Source organism: Scomber scombrus, chromosome 23 (assembly GCF_963691925.1).
Source record: "Scomber scombrus chromosome 23, fScoSco1.1, whole genome shotgun sequence".
Lineage (NCBI taxonomy): Eukaryota > Metazoa > Chordata > Actinopteri > Scombriformes > Scombridae > Scomber > Scomber scombrus.
Window position 1 is genome coordinate 7678834 of NC_084992.1, and position 27590 is coordinate 7706423.

Consider the following 27590-nt stretch of genomic DNA (forward strand, 5'->3'; position numbering starts at 1 on the left):
ATAGATGGACTTTAACTTGGTTATAGTGTTTTAAACCTGTCTGATTGTACTGTCTGATTGTTAGGACTAATTATTGTTTTAATATTTTTTATTGCAACTAAACTATGTATGAAGTGTTATCAATTTGTGGGTTTTTAGTAATGTTGACACTATGGGTGAAAATTAGCTGTTCAGTAAACCCAAGCACATTTACACTGTTGCTGCAAAAAATTTAAATAATAATTAATGTCCATTGTCCTCTATAAATAAACAAAAAAAATAAATATAGATGCTTCTAATGAAAGTGATGGAGGACAAAATCCAATCATATTCACATTTTATTTCAGAGTTTATCTTAAATTGATATGAGGCTTCAGCAGTCTGTGTCAATCAGATCAAAGCAGGCGGGGAGTTCCGGTCCTCTGAAATGAGGCCAACGTGGAAGTAACTTAAAACTGCATTCTATAAAAAGGCCACCGGGGGGCGACCGTTTTGGTGTCAAAAGGACTTTACAAGTCAATGGAGAATTCACCAACTTCTCACTTGATTTCTAACCTCAGTAAACGTTTTCAAAATGTGTTTATGGTCTCAATCGCTAGTTTAAAGCCTTTTTCAATGCAGTATGATGTTCATTTGTGAAATTTTGGCCTCCCTGATTTTATATTTGACGATAAAACAGGGTATGCATTAGGGCCTGGCTACGTCGTGATTGACAGGTTGATTGGTTCACAGGTTCAGGAGGGCGCCTCATGCCCCTCCTGATGCCCATATAAGTAGAATCCGTGTTTTTATTTTTCCCACGCATGCACCTGAAATTTTCAAAATGGCGCTGCTCAGATCCGATACTATTGGCTTCCGAGCAAAGTCCACAAACCAATGGGTGACGTTACGGATGTCACGTCCATTTCTTATATACAGTCTATGGATCAAAGTTACAGTTTTTTTTGTGCAGAATTCCCTTTTTTTGTTTCTGAAATCAACTCAAATAACGAATTTGGCTATTTTGACTATTGTTTTGTGAACTATCCTTAAACCTTTTATACAATATAACTACAGCTAAACATTACTTGTGAAATTGTGTCACTTCATTATTGTTGGTATGATATAAAAAATGTTACAAGAGTTGACGTAACCTTGAATTAATTATTTACCGACGTGAATAAATAAATTAGATGTTAGTATTGTTAATGGGACAGTTGCAGCTCAACAAGCTGGATCAATATTTCTCTTATCCAGCACTGCAGCAGTACCACCTCATAACCCACCAGCTGACCTGGTACGAGGCCCAGAACTACTGCAGAGTAAAGTACACAGACCTGGCCACCGTCAACAACATGGACGACGAGAACTACCTGGTCAGGACGCTGGGCAGTCATGTGACATACAGCTGGATCGGGCTCCAGAAGGGATCGACTGACAGGTGGATGTGGTCCGACGGCAGCGGCAAAGCTCAATTCACCAAGTGGGCAGAGGGTGAACCAAATAACGTGGGAGGCAATGAAGGGTGCACTGAGATGAATGAGGAAAGCGAGTGGGTTGACATACAGTGTGAAGACAGCAAACGTTTTATGTGCTATGAACGTGAGTGTGATTTTTTTTTTTTTTTTTTACAGCACACAAGATATGAAGAAAATATGTTTGAAGCAGATGAGGATTAAACAAACTGCAAAAAACAACATAGACTAAAATCCCAGTGTAAACAAAACATGGCAGTAGTCAATATTCTTCTGTGGCTTCCGTAATTATGACCAAACCAATCTGACATCAGTTACTATCTGGAGCTATAATTAAATTACACTTATTAACACTATATTACAACCAGTGTTGAGGAGTAACTAGTTTCATGTAAAGTCATTGAATTACAAAATAAATGTAACTGTAATCTGTTACAGTTACTGAGAAAAAATTTGTAATTAAATTACAGGTACTTATGGAAATGTTGATGATTGCAAAGGAGGTTACATCTGAAGTCAGACCTTTCAGATTTCACTGTTTTATTGTTTTATATTTAACATGTTACTAAATACATATATTGCTGTTTTTAATTATTTGAAATCAATATTTTTTTTATATATTGTAAATAAATCATGACGGGGGATTATTTGGAGCATTTCATTTCATATTTTCATCTTCATTTTATATTCCAAAATCTACATGAACTAATGAATACATTTTCTTGCTTTATAAGAAATGATCTCCCTTAAGCTGCGTTCAGACCAAAAGCGTCTGACGCGTAAAAAAATCACTCGAATCGCTTCTATCGCGCCGCTTGATCATAAATATACATTTTTGGATCATCGCTTCATTCGTGCTTGTGACGTCGGGAGAAACTCGCCGCTGATTGGATGAATGAATGAATGAATCAAGCGTCTGAAGCGGCGCGAATAAAGTTGGAAAATTTGAACTTTTCAGGCGGCATCGCGCCGCTTCAGACGCTTGATTCATTCATTCATTCATTCATTCATTCGCTTCAGACGCTTCATTTGCGCCGCCTGATATAACATTGCGTGTGCTCGCGCCATTTACATTCATTTTTTATGTGGACTTGCTGCTCAAATCGCGTCAGACGCTTTTGGTCTGAACGCAGCTTTATAAATCATGTCAGTATCCATGAAAAACACTAAACTTAGATTTTGGAGCTTAATGGGAACACTTACCCTAACAGCTGAAAACATTTGTTAGAAAATTAGAAAAGTAATCAAATGTAATAAGTTACATTACTTTGATTAAGTAATTGAAATAGTTACATTACTTATTACATTTTAAGTGGAGTAACTAGTAATCTCTACCTTATTACATTTCCAAAGTAACCTTCCCAACCCTGATGACATCGTATATCAATAATGATAATAATTGGAGCGGCTTAGGCTCTTTTTGTCCCCTGGTACTGGTATAAAGATTATTGTCTTCTCTATTGATGCTTGAATATTTAAAAGAGCTACCTCCTGCTTGCTTTGCAAAAGAAAGACCTGACATTCATTTTTTTTTCTGCCCTTCTCTACGTCTCTTTAGGTCAGGATGGCAAGGAAAGGTATGTGTATTACCTGAACAAATATACCTGGGCGAAGAGTCAGGATATATGCAGAAATAAGCACACTGACATGGCCACTGTAATGAACGAGGCGGATAATTCAGCGGTTTCTGATTTGGTCCAGAAGCGATTGCCCGATAGTATATGGATCGGCCTGTTCAAAGATAAATGGATGTGGTCCGATGGAAGAGAAACCTCCTTCAGGTACTGGCTGCCAAACTCGCCTTATCGGGGAAACTGTGCTTCTGTTGTAGTGTCACAGCAGGGGCGCTGGATTGAAAATGAATGTACCCAGACAACCCCATTCGTCTGTCAGGGTGGTAAGTTACTGAAATGATGTTGTTTGGTCACATGTCAAATGCTGTGTAAAGTGTTTCATTACTATTTTGCAAATCTTACTTAAAATCATGTTAGGTTCTTTCTGATAGATAATGTATTATTTGTATCTTTGCTAAAAAAGGGCCCTGTTTTGTTGGTATCAGACATTGTACGGTACGATTCTCCTGCCATGGTTTCACACTATCCCACTGATTGATCAAATGTATGAATTATGATATTTTAAAAGGTTAGCTTTGTAAATGTTTTATGTCGAAGCAAACACAATTGTTACACCTCTAGGATAGTGAGTAACAATGAATGTAAAGAAACTCCACAGAGCAGCTTTACATGATTATTTTGCTCAGAAAGCATGTAGATGAGGTGAAAGTCCTTTTCTCAGCCCTGAAAAGTGGCTGCACATCTTCAGCTCTGACTCCAACTATTTCCATAAATCTTACAGTACGGTGAGGAGAGGTTGAACCTGAAAGACGAAGCACAGGGCCCAAAAAATCAAATTACTTCTGCTTATGTTAAGTTTAATGACCGTAACCACATAGTAATAACTTTGAACAACACCCATTTTTATTGATTTCACTTCATTATTAGACTTTTTTGCAAACGACAAAACTCATTTATTACATCAGACATTATGAAGAGGTTGCTGCAGGGCAACCAATTTAACACTCACATTCAGGGCTTAGTCGACACAGATGCATTACCTAAACCCAGACTCTGATTTAACCATTTGATGTGAAGAGAACAAAAATGAAGAGATGAAGAATATTCACATTTTTATTTTGGGTCAATTTTGGGTCATGTCACCAATCCCCATCCTTGCTCAAAACTGCCAAAAGTAACTACAACCTTTCACTGTTTTCTGCTGAGTCATCCAACAAGAGCTTTTCCATCAGTGATCGCTGACTGTATGAATATTTGTTGGGTTACTGCAGATCTCAAAGTAAAGAAGATGGTAATAAGGCTGAAGGTTCGCTCTGATGTGGATCCCAATGACTCCACAGTCACCAGTGCACTCCTGAAAGAGGTAAAACAATCTAATCGACAAATGCTTAATATGAATATCTGTAATTGAAAGAGAGAAAAATGAGAGTGTAGGTGTTATCATTGGTAATTGTACCCACTGTCAACATGATAATGAAATACCTGATTTATGTTAAAGATAAACTGAATTAAAAATGTTGTTCTTTATAAACCTTATTTACTTCAAGGCCTTATATATTTTACTGTATACTGTATTACAGTTACAGATAAAGTTGTACTTTTGAAAAACTGTTTTCTCTCAGTTGGAGAAGAGCCTGAGGCATGAAAGTCTGACTGATTTCAAACTGACCTGGCGAAATGGCAAAAATGGATTCATCCTCCAACGTGATGAGCAGTTGGAGGTTGCCTAAAATGATGGTGAGTGTAGCGTTCATAAACCCTCCACCTATCAGCCACCTATCACTATCAGCAGTCATCAGCTGAGATGATCCCACTTGAATAAACAAGAAGAGATGAGAGAAAGAAAACCAAACCAGCAACAGTACGTTAAGTTTTGGGTCGAGACAAATTCTCAAAGTACACAGCTGAAAACACAAGAATTGGTTAAAAATTGCATCAACTGAATCACTAAATGTGCATAACAAACACATTTAGTCCCTTGATTAGAGGATAATCTTGGTTCCACTTCATCATTCATAAGCCAAATGTTGGGTCCCCAAAAACATGAAATAGTTGGGAAAAATTCTCAAGTTTGAACAGCCCAGTCAGCCAATATATAAGGTTGGCATTGTACATTTCTGCAAAGCCCAGATACGTTTAATCTCAATACGTTTAATTAAGCGTATCAATATTTCCACAACATGTATCATAGGGAAAGTGATGACATCTATTTGAGCTCACATCCATGTGAGGAGGAGGCGGTTTGGGTGGTTGGCTAGAAAGTTAGTTGAATGGCACGAGGTTGCAAAAGCATCAAAGCAGCAGAGACCACTAACTTGTTTCCCTCTGCCCAGACATTTGCAGCTACTTTTCAGGTTAATAAAACTGGGTATTTTAACCCAAACCTTAATCTTTTCCTAATCTTAATCTTTCCCTAACCCTAACCAAGTGGTATTTGTACCTAAACTTAACCAGACCTAAACCATAGCGTTGTCTCACCATATTCAGCTGATAACAGCCAATTAATGTAGCATTAAATGATGCACCAAAAGCTTAAAATGTGATCAAAATTGAATCGTAGAGACTGAAACGTAAATGTGGTGTTGCAGAAACGTACAATACCAATGTTTATTCCAGCAATTAGGTTGAGTTTGAATCACAGATCATGACTGGGGCAAATATTCATTAATTTAATCACAATCATTTTTCCTTACAAACTGATTGTGTATTTGAACAGCAGACATTAAGTACATATTTGAGGAAAGTGATTTATTAGGCAGCAAGGAAGGCCAATCATTTCAGATTTTGGAAGTTAGATTCTTTCTTCTTCTCTTTTTAGCATCATTAAAATGCCCTTCACCTGCTTTAAAAAATAAAATCTTTTTTTTGTGTGTGTGGACTCTCTATCAAATACTTTTCTAAAAAAACCCAAATCTTTTCTAATTACAGGATTCTAATTGTTAAGCAGAACTGCCTTCGTCCAACTGTTACAGTTCAAGTTAACTGAGGAGTGAGTTGAATTGTGCTGTTGAATGACAGTGATAAATATATAGCTATAGTGTATCTTAAGTGTAATATGTACTGTTTATATATCTATACAGTCCTGCTTCATATGAACTGATGAATGTATCTTCTCTAAACTGTAATGAATTAAATAAATTATTTATCTTCCCTACGTGCTTAAATTAGAGTCTTATTTTAAGAAGGGATTATTTTTGGGAATGCTTGATGATTTACAGCTGCAGATAGTCACTTTCACTGTCAAAACTTGTTGCTATATTTGCATTTTTGCTTATATACTTGAGCTTATTCTTCAGTGCCTATGATTTATGGTGGTAGACAAATACAAACAGGATCCTTTATTTGAATCTAAACCTGTGTTTCAGAGATATGAGGGTTTAACCTGTTGCTGATGATGGTGCCTGTTTTTTTCCATCCTGATAGAAATTGTGTACATGCTTTACGGTACAGTTGTAGCCAAATACCTACAGACCACACCTTCACTCACCACAGTGTGTTTGCATATTATACAAATTTAAGCCTGATATCCACATAGAGCAAGGTAACAGACAGCGGTCACAGAGGATCTGATAAGGTAACACTAATAACAATTTTAAAACATGTATATTTCCACTGCTTTTTTTCTTGAGTCCAATTTTGTAAAGACAGAATGTGATGTTATATCTTGTTTTCTTTTATTCTATCTTTGCAGCCATGGATCGTAAAGCTGTCTTTTGTACAAGTAAATCCGTTTTAAAAGTGTTAAATTAAAATCACTAAGGTTTTTATCACTTAAGTCTTAAGTCTGTTCATGGGTTTAAATTAGGGTCCTATGTATTGTAGCTGTGTATCACCATATCTGCATGTGAGAAACAAATAGATTTAGCGTTTGAATCCTTCAGGAGATCTGTAGCTGTGTGTGACATTTTGTGAATGAATGAAAACATTGATAATTTCCAGTGTGTATGCATAAAGATTTACACAAGGTTTGAAGTTACACATCTAGTAAATTGTATGTGTGAATCCCAAGTTCATGGCTTTGAATCAAATCTACGAGTATGAATACTTTTGTAGTTTTGGTTCCCTTTATTTCAATTTCTAAGCAGTATGTACATCATTTCTCAAGTTTCTACAACTACAGTAGCTTGTTGAGACCTGCAATGTGAGGCAGTCTTATTTTTATTCAGTTTGTACATTTTTGTGTTTTAAAACAAACCTGAAAAGGAATTTGCTGTTGAACCTAACCAGCAAAGTTCAAATTTGATATATGCTGTGCTAAGGCAAATCTGTGTTACTAAGTTAAAAAAAACTATCAAGCTGATTTATTTTAAATCAGTAATAAATTAACCATAAACTCCCAATGTGACTTATATTTAACATTACAGATCTTTGACAGTAGGGGTAGACTAAACATAAATCAGATATGTTTCCCATGTGGTCCATTTTGTCTGTTTTATAACACCCATAATTTTTTTTTAAAGGATAAATCAAGCTGTCACATTCAGATACATAAAGTCCCTCCTCCCCCACAGTACAATACAAGCAGCCCTATCTACACATCACACTTCCTGAAACCCAACATATCATGTGCCAGACTGTGATAAGCATATTCAGGCCGAAGGCGTATAGAGACCAGGCCCATTAAAAGTAACACCAGGTCTACCAACCCAGAGAGAGAGACAGAGATATAGAGAGATAATGAAATAGAAAGAGACTGAGTCACTATGAAAGACAATCAATTTATAGTTCAAAACATATCTGCATTCAGAGTCAGGCATGCCTGGAAGAGCAGGACATGTTTGAAACCAAAAAAGGCTGGCAATCTGACAAAAAAGACCACATTACCTCATAAGATTGACATAAAACAACATGATAATGCTGATTCGTTTCCCGAAACTCTCAAGCAGTACTGAACCACACCCACCTGTTGCTTCATAGAAAACCTTTTTTCATTTACTGTAAAACAATCCTTAGTACGTTTTTGAAAACACTGTGACAGTCTCATAAGAAATTCTTCACTCAGTAAACAGTTACATTTTTCTTCACATCTTTCATAGCGTCCTTCCTCTAATGCACGCTGTCAAATACAGAAGTCAACTGTTATCTTCTAACATTCACGATCAGCGTGTGCCAAGCATATATGTTCATCTGCTGATAACATTAAATTCTAATCATTGTTAATTTGTCTACTCTATCACTCCACTTAATAGGTTTCTGGAGCTTTCATCTGCATCTTACGGTGAATTGAATTTGTTCAGTTGGTGTTGAGATATATCAAACATACGACCAACTATTATCACATGACTGAAGCTCCAAGACCACAAGGTGATGTTAACCTTTAAATCCATTTTTAGTCATATTTGTGGCCACTAGACCAAAGTTGGTCCGATATACACTCTCCTTTTAGTTCTGTTTTGGTCTCAACGCACTTCTCAGAGAAATATCTGGCTCTTTTGCTGCTTCATGGTCTACAATGCTCAAAACTTGTGCTGGGGAGGTAATATACTAACTATTTTTAGGCTTTTTTTTCTTCTAAAAATCATCTGCATCTGGAAACATCACTAATGAAAGCTGTGAGACTGAGACAAAAACTGTAATATTGCCCTTTGTAGAACCAAAATAATGAGCTTAAAGACGCTAAAATGCTTAACAGACTTTAAAGGGAATTTGTCTCTATGATGACTCATTAACAACACACTTAATTAAAGTATTGTTCTGAGCTTTAATGTTTATCTGTCTGACAGTTCAAGTTCATTACAATAAAAACTCTACTCATCACAATAATGCAGGACTCTATAGTACAAGGACACTGTTTACATTAAATAGTGACTAGGCTGAAGGACTTCTTTTCATTTCTGAGTAAATGTAAACTTAAAGTTAAGTGGCATCTTGTTTTTCAAGATGCCGCTTTCGGCTGAAGGACTTATTTTCATTTCTGAGCAAATGTAAACTTAAAGTTAAGTGGCATCTTGTTTTTCAAGATGCCAAGAATGTACAGCACGCAGAGGGAGTGGCTCTTACCTGTTTATAAATAACATCCTCATGCTCTATAGTCACTCACACACCAGCTGGAACCCAAACAGGTGACAAGATTTTAATAAACTTTTTTTTCCATATTTTTTTCTTTTACATTTTAATACAATCAGTGAAAACATGATTTGAGCAACCTTAGTTAAGAATATGAGCAGTTGTGTTATTTACCTTCATAGTGATCATGTTGCTTCATCATCTTTACTTAATTGAATTGTGACAGTTACTAACTACAGGTGTTTCCGAACTTTTTAAAAAAAAATTAAAAAATCAACACAATATCAAAGTGAAACTTTTTAAACATTTTATATTGTTCCTGGAAATATTTCTGTTTGAAGATGTAATGTGTTGAATAGTATTCGTATTTTTTATTCTACAGATTTGTAAACCTGTTCTTGTGAGTAATGTGTTTTGTGATACATTGCCAACAGGAATCTGCAAAGGACCCAACAGGTTTGGCCAGAAAATAAACTTCAAGTGCTGATTCAGGTCAGTGAACTACAACATTAAATTACAGTAAATATGAAAGACAATAAATCATGTGGTTAGGCTGATAGATCAGTTAAAATCCATTAATGAGAATATTGTTTGTGGTGGCAGGTTGTGAAAAGTCTCCTATAATACCTAATTAATTAAGGTGACGATCGTGATACTATTGAGGGCCGAGTATAACACGTTATTTTTAAATTTTGGATTATTATTTTTAACATTAACATTAACATTATTAATCTGCATATTTCTCAATGTAGAACAGTGTTATCCTTCAAAACATGTATTTCACTTAATAAGCACTTTGAAGTTGCCGTCTACATCAAGACCACACTGTTGTTGTAGCATTTCTTTTCTGTTCAAGACAAGCTATATTTTTTAAATAGACATTGTGTTACCTCAGACGCATTGCACTTGAAACAAATCTAAAAGTCAAGTGTATAAAGTAACTTTCTTTGCATTCTTTGACTCCTAATCAAGGTAGACTAGTAAGAATGGTTTTACATTGTTAATATGGACTTAAAAACTGCAAAATAATAGAATTTTAAACATGTGATAAAAATGTGATTAATCGCGATTAACTATTGAAATTCAGTGATTAATCACAGCCCTACTAAAAAGACAACAAGCCTGAGACTTTCACAAACTTCCAACCCAAAAGTTATTCTTATCAGCTGTTCATATTGGATCCATAAATCATTTGTAACTCACATTCACCGCACTTCTCCACCACATACGGGTTGAGACTAAACACAAAGTACTGTACAGCACAGGCCGATGAGAACATCAGTTTTTTGAATGTATTTGGTCAGAAACCAAAGTATTAAACTAAGTTTTACCTGATGATGGCTTTAGATGAAAATTTCAGGAAATCACCAAAGTTATTACAATTCATTCTGAGGCCAAAAAGTATTGTGTGTACCAAATTTCATGGCAATTTAATTGTTGTTTAAATATTTCAGTCTGGACTAAAGTGGTGGAGCCACGTCCTGAGCTAGGCTAATACAACGGGTTCCTTATAGCTGTATATTACTGTATAGAATACAGAATAGTAATATTATGATAAATCATTTATTGCACAGTTTAAATAAAACTATTAACATGATCTTTGTCATCACCTTGTCAGGTATTCAAATACTGCTGGACCTTTTTGAAGCAGAACCAAAGAGAATTTTCATCTTCATTTTGAAGTCAAAGCTTATCATCATGGATTTAGCAGAAACTGTGGACCCTGACATGGATCAAACCTTTTCAGTTGATGGCGTGATTTATCAGTATGTGCAACAAAACCGTACTTCCACCAACACGCAACTCTTCTCTTTTTTGGCACTGCTGAAAATGTACATTCCTGAGTCCTATCTACTGATGTCAGAGTGTCAACAGATACTTGGACCACCTGATCCCATCCATGGAGGGCCCCCCTTTGAGGAGAGAATGAATCCTTTTACACCTTTTATCGACAAATCCAGTCAAAACCCTGGAGGTGTATGCATGGCTTGCCCAGAGTTTGCACAGAAGTCTGTGAAGCTACTGGCTGATTTAGGGATTACCAGGAGTACTACAGTGAAGAAATTGATGGTCTCACTTTGTGGAGATCAGCCAGAACCACATATAATCCAGTTCATCAAACACTTACTATCAAAGAGAGAAATGACAGACAAAGGTAAAGAGAAGTTCTCAAGGTTGATTCAAGATATTCAGAAGGAAGAGAATTTTTTCCATACAATCTCTGTCTTGAAAACTGCATCACAAAAATTCAACCGAAACCCAATTTTCCCCCAAACCATTGCCCGTCTCTACTACACCAGAAGAGGCACCCGTGGCTGTGACTATGACAAAGCTGAAGAATGGGCAAAGAAGGCCATTACAAGAGCACCCAACAACTCTTATATGGCTGACACTCTTGGGCAGATTCATAAGATCCATTTGTTGAGTGGAGCTAGGACACCACAGGAAATCTCAGAGATGGCAATCAAGGCCTACAATTCATTCAAAGAGGTGGAGGAAAAAGCTGAGAAGGAGGAGGGACCAGAAATGATGGACACAGCAGGTACTGTAAGCATTTCAGATACCTTCAACAACAGAGGCCTTTTTGGCTTAATGCAAGTGGCAGAGATCACCTATAAGAAAATCTCTAAGCTCCACAAACAGGTGACATGGCCTCAAATTGAAATGGAAGTTGAGGCCAAGTTTGACTTTTTTGAGTGGTATCTAGCCTACTCCAAGCCTGATCTGACAGTCTTAGAGCCATCTTACTTCTGGAAGGACGTTGTACTTTCCTACGAACACTACACACCAAACAAAGCAGCAAAGTCCACCAGCTTTCCAGGCCTTTTAGATCTTCTGAATCATGGCCTTTTCACATCCAAGGGAAAACGTGCAGGGTTTCAGGAGGATGTAGAAACAGTCTCTGATTTAGAAAAAATTCTGGATGAAATGAAAACTACCTACGAGGCAAACATTGATGATATACAAGCAGCTACTAGGTACATCCTCTCCAACATCATCTTGGGCAACAAGATGCCTAATTCTCCTCAGCTCACCCCAGTGAGAGAACTCAAACTATCATTACACAGATTCATGAACAGAGAAGTTGGTCGCAGAAGCCCAGAGTATTACCTTTTGGTTCTGCTGCTGTTTTGGCCTGATGGACACCCTCAGGTGGTGCAAGAAGAAGAGGATGAAGAAGAGCAGACCTCAGAGTCTTCAGATGGATCAGACAACCAAACATGGGAAGATGAGGACACTGACGGAGAACAAGAATCAGGAGAACCTGCACAACTGACTCTTGAACTCATTTCTGACTTTGATCTGCCACAGTATGCCACATTCATGGAGAAAGCTTTTGAGAGAGCCATGTACGCCAAGTACCTACGAGGACGTTACCTTTTGCCATTGTTTTTTTTAGGAAAGGGCTGCGGATTGAGCAAATGGGTTCACAAGTCAAGGTTGGATGCAATAGTGGAAGAAAATGTAGATGCTGTGCTAGCTGATGATCCAAGTCAAACTGATAATCAATGGCGTAAGAAATGGAAGAAGATCAATAAAATGTGGAGAAATGGGAAAGTGTGGCAAATCCCAAAGATCCAAAATATCCTTCTTCCAGTCCAGGTGGAGCTATACCAATGTCCCGCAATGCTATCGGAGCATAACAAACAGGAAGTGTTTGTTAATGTTGGAGGGAAGAAAATAAAGGCTAAAGTAGAGGTTGAACCTGATGATCCAGCAGGAAGAACCATGCTTTTTTATCTAGGCTTCACCATTCGAGGTCCTGTTGTCTTCAAAGTGGGAATTCCTCATCACTAATATCTTGGGACTTTAAGTATGCAACAAGCCTCACCATGTACAGCTTTGCGATAGCCTGGGTATACCCATGCTCTCATTCCAGCGAGATTCTACTTCGCTCAGAAAGTTAGCATGGCCACCAAGACAAAATTTTTGCCTGAGATAGGGAACCAATCACAGAACGGGGAGGCGGGCTCAAGGCGATGATGCCCGTAGAGCGACTCTGTTTACATCCAGCATGGCGGCTACGGAGGTGCAGCAACCATTCAAAGCAGCAATAGATTGTGTGCTAAATAAACAAAAACAAAAACTTGCACTACATGATTTTTCCTTCATAAAAAGGATGTGTTTGCACTGCTCCCTACAGGCTCTGAATACGTCATCGTCATGATATAAAGACAGCTCTTTTTAAAGCATATTGTAGTCCGCTCTATACAGCCAATCTTTGGTGCAATTACATCAAAGCAAAAATGAAAAAGCCTCAGTTTGCATACAATAATGCATTTAAAATTCTGCTTAAGCTTCCAAAATGGACGAGTGCTAGGCACGTTTGTTTTTAACAATGTCCCCACCATTCATGCTGTGTTGAGGAAGTTAATGTACAGATTCATGGTTCGGTTAAATTGATTAAAAAAAATGAAGTTATGATGGCATTAGCCGCGCCTGCACAAATGACAAAAAATACACCTGTCTTTATCTGTTTTAACCCTATTTATACTGTCTTGTCCTTGTATTGTCATTTGTTTTATTTTATTTTGTTTTTGTTGATGTGAACCTGTGGATGTGTCTGAAAATAAAGTTTTATTTCAATAACGTTAGTAGTTTGATGTGCTATACAAATTTGATTAATTTTGGCAATAGCTACGATACGACAGGAAGTATTAGTTTGAGGACGTTAGGACTTTATTATTGTTCATGCATACGGAAAGTGTAAATGTAAGGATATAAATATTTTCTTAGACTGGTGAATTAATTGTATTATACAGTAAAATAAACCCATTGTCCATATGAGGACATTAGTTTTTTCAAAAACTACTTCCTGTTCAAAGATGATGTTTAGGTTTTGTACTTATCAGGTCCTCCTAATCCCAAATATCTAGGAGAAATTAAACATTGCATATCAAACAAAAGCTTGGGTCTCAGGAGGTTAAAGCACAAATTTGACTCAGTAATGGATAAATGTACAAATATAACTGCAAATTGTACTTCATTTAAACCATACTTAATAAGGTAAAAGTACTGACTTGAAAAATACTCAAACAAAAAAGTATTGTGAATACTTATCATTTGTTACTTCCACCTCTGCTTTCAAGGGGTGTGACGATACACTCAGCTCACGAGAAGAGACGAGATATTGGGTTCACGAGATCGAGACAAGATTTTAACTATAATTTTAAGAAAACGTCAATGAGGAAATACATGACTGCTCTTTTATTTAAAATTCACAAAATGGAAATTGAATTGAAATGTTTGAACTAATCAGCTTGTAATGAATCACTTTTTTCTACTTTCTAAATATATAATTATCATATGCAGTATGGTTTCCCCATATAGATATTTTATAGATGGATAATTTTGGTATTTATGGAAATAACAACCATAACTACAAAAGTTAGATACAATCACGACTAAAGAGTAAAATTGTAAAGAGTAGAAACAATTCTAATAAATAATATGAATATAAATTAAATAAAGAATCCAATTATCACAAATTATAACATATTGCTAATAAAAAAACAGAAATAAAAGTAAATTGCACAAATCCTGTATCACATAAATACAAAAGTAGAACAACATATAAATTGTGTTATAATTTGGTAGTGTGACTCATTTTACCTTTTGCATCATTAGGCTATCTATCTATCTATCTCTTTCTCTTTCTCTTACTTTCTTTCTTTACTGTATGTACTGTACCATAAAACTCAGATATTTCCATAGGTGGCATAGTTGTTCTACTGGCTCATCAACCAGTTATGGGGCCTCTTGTGTGAAAAAGTGACGCCCATTGTAGCCCAGTGTTGCGTTTTAGCAACATTGAAAAAAATCCCAAATCACTTTAGAATGAAGGAAAATATGTCAAATACTGAGAAACAACAGACATAGCTGGGGGGTCAGTAGAAGGCAGCCATGATTATTAATATTATTATTATTATTATTATTATTATGTTGTTTGAATGTGGTATGTCTTCCAATATTAATATTTTCCCGCCAGAAATGTTATTGTTGTACAATTCAGTGTCTGGGGTGCTGGGATATGTAGTGTTTACTACATTCAGACAGAGAATAAGTACTACAATACAGTTTTAAATAGAGTCGGTCTCTGAGGGTTAAGATGCAATGTTCAGATTTTTTATTTTCATTTATCTTTTGGTTGTCATGGCGATGGTGGAGCATATAGAAAATATTGTTTTGAAATAATTGAAAACAGCAACATATGTATTCAGTAACATATTAAATATTACAAAACTGAGAAGAAAACCTGAGCAAATTCATTCTATCTATCTATCTATCTATCTATCTATCTATCTATCTATCTATCTATCTATCTATCTATCTATCTATCTATCTATCTATCTATCTATCTATGTTGTATTCCTGTTACCTGGATGTGTTATGCATGTGTATTCTAATATAACTAACTGTTTTTGATATAACATGAAAATCTCATTGAAAATAAGCATGGATGATCTCGCCTGCAGTTGTGTTGACAATACAAATACACTCTTAAACATTTATTTGTCAGGAATACAATCTTAATATAAAAATGAAAGATAAAAGATTCAGTTGGTAATACCATCCTGTTGTCAAGCAGGGTCACGAGGACAACAGGTGTCAAAAATGATCTATAATTTAATTTAAATTAGGCCTATTGGCCATAATTTCTAAAGATATGTGTAAAATATGTGGTAATAAATAGATATGACACAGAATCAAACCAGATGGGTCCATTTTGACCCAGTAGGACAAAAGTTGTACAGTTGGCAGGAAGACAACAGGGGGGTTAAAATGATGTTATGAGAAAAATGTCTTTGGACTGTAATATTTATTATTTATTATGTATAACTTGGTTTTGAACATCAGCTTGTTCAGCTAAGATGTTGCTTAGCTGAACAAGCTGATGATAATTTTATTGTGCACAAATGTCAGTTTACTAAAGACTTGAATTCTTAAGATTTTGGTGAACTGGCTTGAAATTAGATTTAAGTATTATAAAATGATGTATGTGTGGAAATTAAGAATATATATATATATCAATATTTGTATTGTGGGGAAAACCGAAGGTCTCGGGGTAAACCCACGCCAGCGAAGTAAGAGTGTGTTTCTTTAGGGGTGTCATGCAAGAAGCAAGGCTGTTAGCAGACCAATTCCAATCTGTACAAGATAAAACCCAATGATGCCGGCAACATGTAGAATACACTTCCACCGAGAGTCTTCCTTCTTTGGTAGCTTATCAAAGACCTTTGTGATATGTTCTTGCAATGCTTTGACTAAGGCTTTATCCATTGATGAACTGTCCAGTATGATAAGTGTCCTCAACGTTTTCAGCCCTGAGTACTTTCTGAGTTCTCTGGTCACAGCCTTGCATATTTTGTCACTGTATTTGATGTCTGGGCAGAAGTCTTCCGGGATGTTGAGTCCCTCCAATGTCTGGTTCACCACTTTTTGTGCATGTTTCACAAATCTCTCTTCATTCTGGCTCTGTACAGGGTGAAATTTAGTCATCACTCTTACCGTTAGCAGTGTCACAAATGACTGGAGGGGCGTCACATTTTCTCTCGTGGATTTAGTAGGGTTACAAGAGCCAGATGGATTAGCAGCTCTTTGTTCCACTGTGTTTTCTGTTTGTTTTACTTCCACTAAAGTTACCTTGTCTACAGGCTCTGAACTCATTTCTTTTCCTGAGTTGTCTTTCACTGAAGTTACCTTGTCAACAGGCTCTAAACTCATTTCTGTCACTGGATTTTTCTCCCCGTTAGACTTTAAAGTCATTTCTTCTAATTTGTTGAAGTCCATTGGAGCCTCGTGCTGAGCTCCATATGGCTTTACTTCGATTTTAAAAGTCTTTGGTTGTTCTGAGTCCATTTGAGTTATGTCAAATGCACACTTTGTAAATCTGTGCTGACCCACAAAAGGTTTTACTTCGATTCTTCCTGTCTGTGGGTGATTTACTACCACTGGAGTTAGCATATGTGCAGATTCCATAACTGTTTCCTCCATTATGTTTTCTGTGTTATCACCTTTAAAAGCCTTTACTTGGATTTGTACAGCTTTTGATTTTGGCTGTTTCTTTGGTGCCATTGTTGCTTACAAATATCTGTGGTTTTACCTTCAGATATCAAACAATATCAATCAGTATCAATCAATATCAATCAATATCAAACAGAATCTGAAGGCCTATATACATTCTGGAATGTCTTTGTGATGTAATCTTCAAAGACATTGTGTCTTTGAAGATGACATCACAGCCAAGTGTCACATGAAAGGTCACATGACACATTTTGTGACATCAGAGTCGCATTTGTGACATCATCAGTGTGTGTGGTGCACCACCATCACGCACTATGACCTATATAATAAACATTCAGCAGAATTATCACCTTTCTGATAATATCAATAAAAACTGAAAATGTATAAACTAAACCAAACTAAAGAGACTTAGAAATGTTCTGCTGTCAATAATATTTCACAAATGTTATCAAACAAAATAATTTTAGAGAGTGTGTTTCTTTAGGGGTGTCATGCAAGGAGTGTCAGAAGAAAGACTGTTAGCAGACCAGTTCCAATGTGTAGAAGATAAAACCCAATAACGCTGGCAACATGGAGTATGCACTTCCTCCAAGAGCAAGAGTCTTCCTTTTTTGATAGTTCATCAAAGACCTTTGTGATATGTGTTTGCAAACGCTGCAATGCAAGACTTTATCCACTGATGAACAGTCCAGTATTATAAGTGTCCTCAGCGTTTGCTTCCCTGAGTACTTTTTGAGGTCGCTGGTCACAGCCTTGAATATTTTTTCACTATATTTGATGTCTGGAATGTTCTCACCTTCTTTGCTGGCTTTAGAAGCTTCTTTGTCCTCATTGCACCGTGCACACTACAGTCTTCCTGGAGGGTGTGTAGTGTTTCGAGAAGTGGGCCATACGCACGGCTTATCCTTGATATCGCGTTGGCCCTGACGCACCACCTTATAAATAAATCGAAAGAGACTTAGAAATGTTCTGCTGTCAATAATATTTCACATATTTTATCAAACAAAATAATTATCACTCTTTGATACTGTTATTCTAACTTTCAACATATACCTGTTTCTTTCAGCATTGTTTTTAAAACTATGGTTCTGCACATACTTTGTGGTGTTAAAAAAAAAATGATGTTTGTATTTTACCTTTTGTATGTCTTGCAGGAATTGTTTTCATAAAAGGCTCTATAGGTTTCTACCACACCCTCGCCTTCATGTAAGCGTTTATATTTTCACTAAGCGTGTGTGTTTTTAGCATTTATTTTGTTTATTTATTATTTATTTATGTTAAACAAAATAAACAAACCTTGTTGGACACAATCCAAGTATGTTGCACTTAATGTCATCTTCCCCAAAACAGGATTCAAGAGTAGCTTTGTGCTTTGTTGATTCCCTGACGACTTGATTCCCTGACGACTCTGAACAAGTTGGAGTGTGTCTGCTATTAGCGGGACTTCTCTTGCCACCTCTTGTAGAGCCAGGTCGAGGGGGTGGTTGCAGCAGTGGACAAACAGTGAGTTTGGACAAACTTCTTTGAGCTTTGCTTGCACTCCAGAAAACCTCCCGGACATGTTGTTGGCGCCATCAAAGCAGTATCCCTGCAACTTCTCCAGAGACCATAGACTGTATATAAGAAATGGTAGTAACATCCTTGACGTCACCCATTGGTTTGTGGACTGCTGCTCGGAAGCCAATAGTTTCGGATCTGGGCAGCGCCATCTTGAACATTTCTGGTGCATGCCGGGAAAAATAAAAACACGGATTCTACTTATATGGGCATCAGGAGGGACATGAGGCGCCCTCCTGAACCTGTGAACCAATCAACCTGTCAATCACGACGTAGCCACGCCCTAATGCATACCCTGCTTTATTGTCAAATATAAAATAAGGGAGGCCAACATTTCACAAATGAACATCATACTGCATTGAAGAAGGCTTTAAACTAGCGATTGAGACCATAAACACATTTTGAAAATGTTTACTGAGGTTAGAAATCAAGTGAGAAGTTGGTGAATTCTCCATTGATTTGTATAGAGATGGAAGTCCTTTTGACACCAAAACGGTCGCCCCCTGGTGGCCTTTTGATAGAATGCAGTTTTGAGGTTACTTCAGCGTTGGCATCAATTAAGAGGACTGGAACTCCCCGCCTGCTCAACAGCCAATCAGGCTGCTTCCTCCCCTCCCAGTCTGTGATAGGCTGCTGGTTTTGTGGTTCATTTACATACATTGTGCCAAGAGCGAGCGCACTACATAAAGTTTTGATGCAGAGCTTCAAACATCTGTAGTAACAACTCTGCTACTTTACAGCTAGCATCACAACAACAACATACCCTGACTAACTAAACAGTAAGCTGAATGTCAGCAGGTAACGTTACAGTTTATGTGAAGCAGAGCTGATGTTACTCTCCTGTTCGCCTTCACTCTCCGGTCCCTCTGCCGGTGTTAGGGTTTAACTGGTGACTTTCTCATAAAAAGCCTTTGATTGTAGTTTAATCCTTTTAAAATACACAATATTCTGTGTAATATCTAATCATGTATGTAAGTTAAATAGCGTTCGGAGGACTCATTCACCTCTCGTAACGTAATGTAATGTGAGAAAGTCACCAGTTAACACGGTCACCAGTTAAACCGCAACACTGGGTCTCCGTCGGTCCCTCCGCTGGTTATAAAACCACACTGATGTCTGCGGGTCGTTGTCTGGTCAAATTCCTTCTTTTATATATTTTGTTCTTCTGACCTTCTCCTCTCTGGATGTTTCTCCTTCACCTCTCCTTCTTCATTATGCCCTTACCAGATTCACCGTTTCTCGCTTCAACTGCCCCCGCTTCATAAATGTAGAATTTAAAGTAGAGCTGTTGTATTGGATTAGATTGCACAGGTGTACCTAATAAAGAGGCCAGTGAGTGTATGTATCTCTCATTTGAAAAGATATTTGATGAATGAAGTCAAAAGTCTGGCATGGAGCTTAATTGGTACTGTGACACCATTTAAGCCCATGTCATGAATTATTTACTAAATATAAAACAAAATATTGATTTCAAAGAAATAAAAACAGCAATAGTTATGTATTTAGTCACATGTTAAATATTCAAAAATGAGGAAAAAAAACCCTCCTGAGCAAAATCTTAATCTAAGGTCTGACTTCAGATGTAACCTCCTTTGTAATCATCAACATTTTCATCAGTAACTGTAATTTAACTACACATTTTTTCTCAGTAACTGTAATGGATTCTCAAAAGTAAATAGTTTTTTTAATAAATACATACATATATAGATTCATATATCTAATGTAAAATATGAAGACACTAATACACAAACACACACACAATACATCCATCTATCTATCTATCTATCTATCTATCTATCTATCTATCTCTTTCTCTTACTTTATTTCTTTACTGTATGTACTGTACCATAAAACTCAGATATTTCCATAGGTGGCATAGTTGTTCTACTGGCTCATCAACCAGTGATGGGGCCTCTTGTGTGAAAAAGTGACGGCCATTGTAGCCCAGTGTTGCGTTTTTGCAACATTGAAAAAAATCTGAAATCACTTTAGAATAACGGAAAGAAATACTACAGGTAAAATACTGAGAAACAACAGAGATAGCTGGGGGGTCAGCCATGTTGTTTGAATGTGTCTTCTAATATTAATATTTTCCCGCCAAAAATGTTATTATTATACAATTCAGTGTCTGGGGTGCTGGGATATGTAGTGTTTTCTACATTCAGAGAGAGAATAAGTACTACAATACAGTTTTAAATAGAGTCGGTCTCTGAGGGTTAAGATGCAATGTTCAGATTTTTTATTTTCATTTATCTTTTGGTTGTCATGGCGACGGTGGAGCATATAGAAAATATTGTTTTGAAATAATTGAAAACAGCAATATATGTATTCAGTGACATATTAAATATTACAAAAATGAGAAAAAACCTGAGCAAATTCTATCTATCTATCTATCTATCTATCTATCTATCTATCTATCTATCTATCTATCTATCTATCTATCTATCTATCTATCTATGTTGTATTCCTGTTACCTGGATGTGTTATGCATGTGTATTCTAATATAACTAACTGTTTTTGATATAACATGAAAATGTCATTGAAAATAAGCATGGATGATCTCGCCTGCAGTTGTTTTGACAATAGAAATACACTCTTAAACATTTATTTGTCAGGACATAGTAAGGAATACAATCTTAATATAAAAATGAAAGATAAAAGATTCAGTTGGTAATACCATCCTGTTGTCAAGCAGGGTCAATTTTGATCCACGAGGACAACAGGTGTCAAAAATGATCTATAATTTAATTTAAATGAGGCCTATTGGCCATAATTTCTAAAGATATGTGTAAAATATGTGGTAATAAATAGATATGACACAGAATCAAACCAGATGGGTCCATTTTGACCCAGTAGGACAAAAGTTGTACGGTTGGCAGGAAGACAACAGGGGGGTTAAAATGATGTTATGAGAAAAATGTATTTGGACTGTAATATTTATTATTTATTATGTATAACTTGGTTTTGAACATCAGCTTATTCAGCTAAGATGTTGCTTAGCTGAACAATCTGATGATAATTTTCTTGTGCACAAATGTCAGTTTACTAAAGACTTGAATTCTTAAGATTTTGGTGAACTGGCTTGAAATTAGATTTAAGTATTATAAAATGATGTATGTGTGGAAATTAAGAATATATATATATATCAATATTTGTATTGTGGGGAAAACCGAAGGTCTCGGGGTAAACCCACGCCAGCAAAGTAAGAGTGTGTTTCTTTAGGGGTGTCATGCAAGAAGCAAGGCTGTTAGCAGACCAATTCCAATCTGTACAAGATAAAACCCAATGATGCTGGCAACATGTAAAATACACTTCCACCGAGAGTCTTCCTTCTTTGGTAGCTTATCAAAGACCATTGTGATATGTTTTTGCAATGCTTTGACTAAGGCTTTATCCATTGATGAACTGTCCAGTATGATAAGTGTCCTCAACGTTTTCAGCCCTGAGTACTTTCTGAGTTCTCTGGTCACAGCCTTGCATATTTTGTCACTGTATTTGATGTCTGGGCAGAAGTCTTCCGGGATGTTGAGTCCCTCCAATGTCTGGTTCACCACTTTTTGTGCATGTTTCACAAATCTCTCTTCATTCTGGCTCTGTACAGGGTGAAATTTAGTCATCACTCTTACCGTTAGCAGTGTCACAAATGACTGGAGGGGCGTCACATTTTCTCTCGTGGATTTAGTAGGGTTACAAGAGCCAGATGGATTAGCAGCTCTTTGTTCCACTTTGTTTTCTGTTGGTTTTACTTCCACTAAAGTTACCTTGTCTACAGGCTCTGAACTATTTACTTTTACTGAGTTGTCTTTCCCTGAAGTTACCTTGTCTACAGGCTTTAAACTCATTTCTGTCACTGGATTTTTCTCCCCGTTAGACCTTAAAGTCATTTCTTCTAATTCGTTGAAGTCCATTGGAGCCTCGTACTGACGCACAAAAGGTTTTACTTCGATTTTAAAAGTCTTTGGTTGTTCTGAGTCCATTTGAGTTATGTCATATGCACACTTTGTAAATCTGTGCTGACGCACAAAAGGTTTTACTTCGATTCTTCCTGTCTGTGGGTGATTTACTACCACTGGAGTTAGCACATGTGCAGATTCCATAACTGTTTCCTCCACTATGTTTTCTGTGTTATCACCTTTAAAAGCCTTTACTTGGATTTGTACAGCTTTTGTTTTTGGCTGTTTCTTTGGTGCCATTGTTGCTTACAAATATCTGTGGTTTTACCTTTAGATATCAAACAATATCAATCAGTATCAATCAATATCAATCAATATCAAACAGAATCTGAAGGCCTTATACATTCTGGAATGTCTTTGTGATGTCATCTTCAAAGACATTGTGTCTTTGAAGATGACATCACAGCCAACTGTCACATGACACATTTTGTGACATCAGAGTCGCATTTGTGACATCACCATTGTGTGTGGTGCACCACCATCACGCACTATGACCTATAATAAACATTTAGCAGAATTATCACCTTTCTGATAATATCAATAAAAACTGAAAATGTATAAACTAAACTAAACTAAAGAGACTTTTCTGCTGTCAATAATATTTCACGTTTACTGAGGTTAGAAATCAAGTGAGAAGTTGGTGAATTCTCAATTGACTTGTATGGAGACGGAAGTCCTTTTGACACCAAAACGGTCACCCCCTGGTGGCCTTTTGATAGAATGCAGTTTTGAGGTTACTTCCTCAAAACTTTACTAGGGTTTAACTGGTGACCGTGTTAACTGGTGACTTTCTCATAAAAAGCCTTTGATTGTAATTTAATCCTTTTAAAATACACAATATTCTGTGTAATATCTAATCATGTATGTAAGTTAAATAGCGTTCAGAGGACTCATTCACCTCTCGTAACGTAATGTAATGTGAGAAAGTCACCAGTTAACACGGTCACCAGTTAAATTGCAACACTGGGTCTCCGTCGGTTATTGGTTATAAAACCACACTGATGTCTGAGGGTCGTTGTCTGGTCAAAGTCCTTCTTTTATATATTTTGTTCTTCTGACCTTCTCCTCTCTGGATGTTTCTCATTCACCTCTCCTTCTTCATTGTGCCCTTACCAGATTCACTGTTTCTCGCTTCAACTGCCCCCGCTTCATAAATGTAGAATTTAAAGTAGAGCTGTTGTGTTGGATTAAATTGCACAGGTGTACCTAATAAAGAGGCCAGTGAGTGTATCTCTCATTTGAAAAGATATTTGATGAATGATGTCAAAAGTCTGGCATGGAGCTTAATTGGTACTGTGAAACCATTTAAACCCATGTCATGATTTATTTACCAAACATAAAACTAAATATTGATTTCAAAGAAATAAAAACAGCAATAGTTATGTATTTAGTAACATGTTAAATATTAAAAAATGAGGAAAAAAACCCTCCTGAGCAAAATCTTAATCTAAGGTCTGACTTCAGATGTAACCTCCTTTGTAATCATCAACATTTTCATCAGTAACTGTAATTTAACTACACATTTTTTCTCAGTAACTTTAATGGATTCTCAAAAGTAAATAGTTTTTTTAATAAATACATACATATATAGATTCATATATCTAATGTAAAATATGCAGACACTAAGACACAAACACACACACACAATATATCCATCTATCTATCTATCTATCTATCTATCTATCTATCTATCTATCTATCTATCTATCTATCTATCTATCTATCTATCTATCTATCTATTTTTCTTACTTTCTTTCTTTACTGTATGTACTGTACCATAAAACTCAGATATTTCCATAGGTGGCATAGTTGTTCTACTGGCTCATCAACCAGTGATGGGGCCGCTTGTGTGAAAAAGTGACGCCCATTGTAGCCCAGTGTTGCGTTTTTGGAACATTGAAAAAAATCCCAAATCCCTTTAGAAACAACAGAGATAGCTGGGGGGTCAGTAGAAGACAGCCATGTTGTTTGAATGTGTCTTCTAATATGTCTTCCAATATTAATATTTTCCTGCCACAAAAGGTTATTATACAATTCAGAGTCTGGGGTGCTGGGATATGTAGTGTTTACTACATTCAGAAAGAGAATAAGTACTACAATACAGTTTTAAATAGAGTCGGTCTCTGAGGGTTAAGATACAATGTTCAGATTTTTTATTTTCATTCATCTTTTGGTTGTCATGGCGACGGTGGAGCAGCAGCCTGTGGCATGCAGCTCTGTGTGTGTGCTCCAAATAAGCCCACGCCATGATTTATTCACAAAATATAGAATAAATTGTTTTGAAAGAATTGAAAACAGCAATATATGTATTCAGTAACATATTAAATATTACAAAAATGAGAAAAAACTCACCTCCTGAGCAAATTCTATTTGTCTATTTCATAAGCTGTACGTTGTATTCCTGTTACCTGGATGTGTTATGCAATATAACTAACTGTTTTTGATATAACATGAAAATGTCATTGAAAATAAGCATGGATGATCTTGCCTGCAGTTGTGTTGACAATAGTGCAACAACACTCTTATACATATATTTATCAGGACATAGAGAGGAATACAATCTTAATAGAAGAATGAAAGATAAAAGATTCAGTTGGTAATACCATCCTTTTTGTCAAGCAGGGTCAATTTTGATCCACGAGGACAACAGGTGTCAAAAATGATCTATAATTTAATTTAAATGAGACCTATTGGCTATAATTTCCAAACATATGTGTAAAATATGTGGTAATAAATTGGAATGAAGTTGGATGAAAAAGATATGACACAGAATCAAACCAGATGGGTCCATTTTGACCCAGTAGGACAAAAGTTGTACGGTTGGCAGGAAGACAACGGGGGTTAAAATGATGTTATGAGAAAATGTCTTTGGACTGTAATATTTATTTTTTATTATTTATAACTTGGTTTTGAACATCTGCTTGTTCAGCTAAGATGTTGCTTAGCTGAACAAGCTAATGATAATTTTCTTGTGCACAAATGTCAGTTTACTAAGGACTTGAATTCTTAAGATTTTGGTGAACTGGCTTGAAATTAGATTTAAGTATTGTAAAATGATGTATGTGTGGACATTAAGAATATATATATATCAATATTTGTATTGTGGGGAAAACCGAAGGTCTCGGGGTAAACCCACGCCTGTAGGTAAGTGTGTGTTTCTTTAGGGGTGTCATGCAAGGAGTGTCAGAAGAAAGACGGTTAAAACCTGAAACCTGAAAACTTGAATTCTTAAGATTTTGGTGAACTGGCTTGAAATTAGATTTAAGTATAAAATGATGTATGTGTGGACATTAAGAATATATATATAAATATTTGTATTGTGGGGAAAACCGAAGGTCTCGGGGTAAACCCACGCCTGCGAAGTAAGAGTGTATTTCTTTAGGGGTGTCATGCAAGAATCAAGGCTGTTAGCAGACCAATTCCAATGTGTACAAGATAAAACCCAATGACGCTGGCAACATGTAAAATACACTTCTTCCAAGAGCAGGAGTCTTCCGTCTTTGGTAGCTTATCAAAGACGTTTGTGATATGTTTTCTCAATGCTTTGACTAAGGATTTATCCATTGATGAACTGTCCAGTATGATAAGTGTCCTCAATGTTTTCTTCCCTGCGTACTTTCCGAGTTCTCTGGTCACAGCCTTGCATATTTTGTCACTGTATTTGATGTCTGGGCAGAAGTCTTCAGGGATGTTGAGTCCCTCCAATGTCTGGTTCACCACTTTTTTTGTGTGTTTCACAAATCTCTCTTCATTCTGGCTCTGTACAGGGTGAAATTTAGTCATCACTCTTACCGTTAGCAGTGTCACAAATGACTGGAGGGGCGTTTTCTTTTCTTTCGTGGATTTAATAGGGTTACAAGAGCCAGATGGATTAGCAGCTCTTTGTTCCACTTTGTTTCCTGTTTGTTTTACTTCCACTAAAGTTACCTTGTCTACAGGCTCTGAACTCATTTCTTTTACTGAGTTGTCTTTCACTGAAGTTACCTTGTCTACAGGCTCTAAACTAATTTCTGTCACTGGATTTTTCTCCCCGTTAGACCTTAAAGTCATTTCTTCTAATTCGTTGAAGTCCATTGGAGCCTCGTGCTGAGCTCCATATGGCTTTACTTCGATTTTAAAAGTCTTTGGTTGTTCTGAGTCCATTTGAGTTATGTCAAATGCACACTTTGTAAATCTGTGCTGACGCACAAAAGGTTTTACTTCGATTCTTCCTGTCTGTGGGTGATTTACTACCACTGGAGTTAGCACATGTGCAGATTCCATAACTGTTTCCTCCACTATGTTTTCTGTGTTATCACCTTTAAAAGCCTTTACTTGGATTTGTACAGGTTTTGTTTTTGGCTGTTTCTTTGGTGCCATGGTTGCTTACAAATATCTGTGGTTTTACCTTCAGATATCAAACAATATCAATCAATATCAAACAGAATCTGAAGGCCTATATACATTCTGGAATGTCTTTGTGATGTAATCTTCAAAGACATTGTGTCTTTGAAGATGACATCACAGCCAACTGTCACATGAAAGGTCACATGACACATTTTGTGACATCAGAGTCGCATTTGTGACATCACCAGTGTGTGTGTGGTGCACCACCATCACACACTATGACCTATATAATAAACATTCAGCAGAATTATCACCTTTCTGATAATATCAATAAAAACTGAAAATGTATAAACTAAACTAAACTAAAGAGACTTAGAAATGTTCTGCTGTCAATAATATTTCACAAATTTTATCAAACAAAATAATTTTAGAGAGTGTGTTTCTTTAGGGGTGTCATGCAAGGAGTGTCAGAAGAAAGACTGTTAGCAGACCAGTTCCAATGTGTAGAAGATAAAACCCAATAACGCTGGCAACATGGAGTATACACTTCCTCCAAGAGCAAGAGTCTTCCTTTTTTGATAGTTCATCAAAGATCTTTGTGATATGTGTTTGCAAACGCTGCAATGCAAGACTTTATCCACTGACGAACAGTCCAGTATTATAAGTGTCCTCAGCGTTTGCTTCCCTGAGTACTTTTTGAGGTCGCGGGTCACAGC

At 36.5% G+C, this 27590-nt stretch overlaps 1 protein-coding gene across 1 annotated transcript; it reads left to right on the plus strand.

Annotated features, from left to right (window-relative positions):
- Nucleotides 1-1166: 1166 nt before the first annotated feature.
- LOC134006332 (macrophage mannose receptor 1-like) lies at nucleotides 1167-4737 on the plus strand. The gene is made up of 4 exons (XM_062445417.1): nucleotides 1167-1566; nucleotides 2992-3330; nucleotides 4279-4370; nucleotides 4630-4737. Exons 1-4 carry the CDS (start codon nucleotides 1167-1169, stop codon nucleotides 4735-4737), a joined length of 939 nt encoding a protein of 312 aa, XP_062301401.1.
- Nucleotides 4738-27590: the final 22853 nt, after the last annotated feature.

Coding starts and splice junctions, on each gene's coding strand:
- LOC134006332 (XM_062445417.1), top strand. CDS start 1,167: ATGGGACAGTTGCAGCTCAACAAGCTGGATCAATATTTCTCTTATCCA. Junction 1,567..2,991: donor TATGTGCTATGAACGTGAGT/GTGATTTTTTTT, acceptor ACGTCTCTTTAG/GTCAGGATGGCAAGGAAAGG. Junction 3,331..4,278: donor CCCATTCGTCTGTCAGGGTG/GTAAGTTACTGA, acceptor GGGTTACTGCAG/ATCTCAAAGTAAAGAAGATG.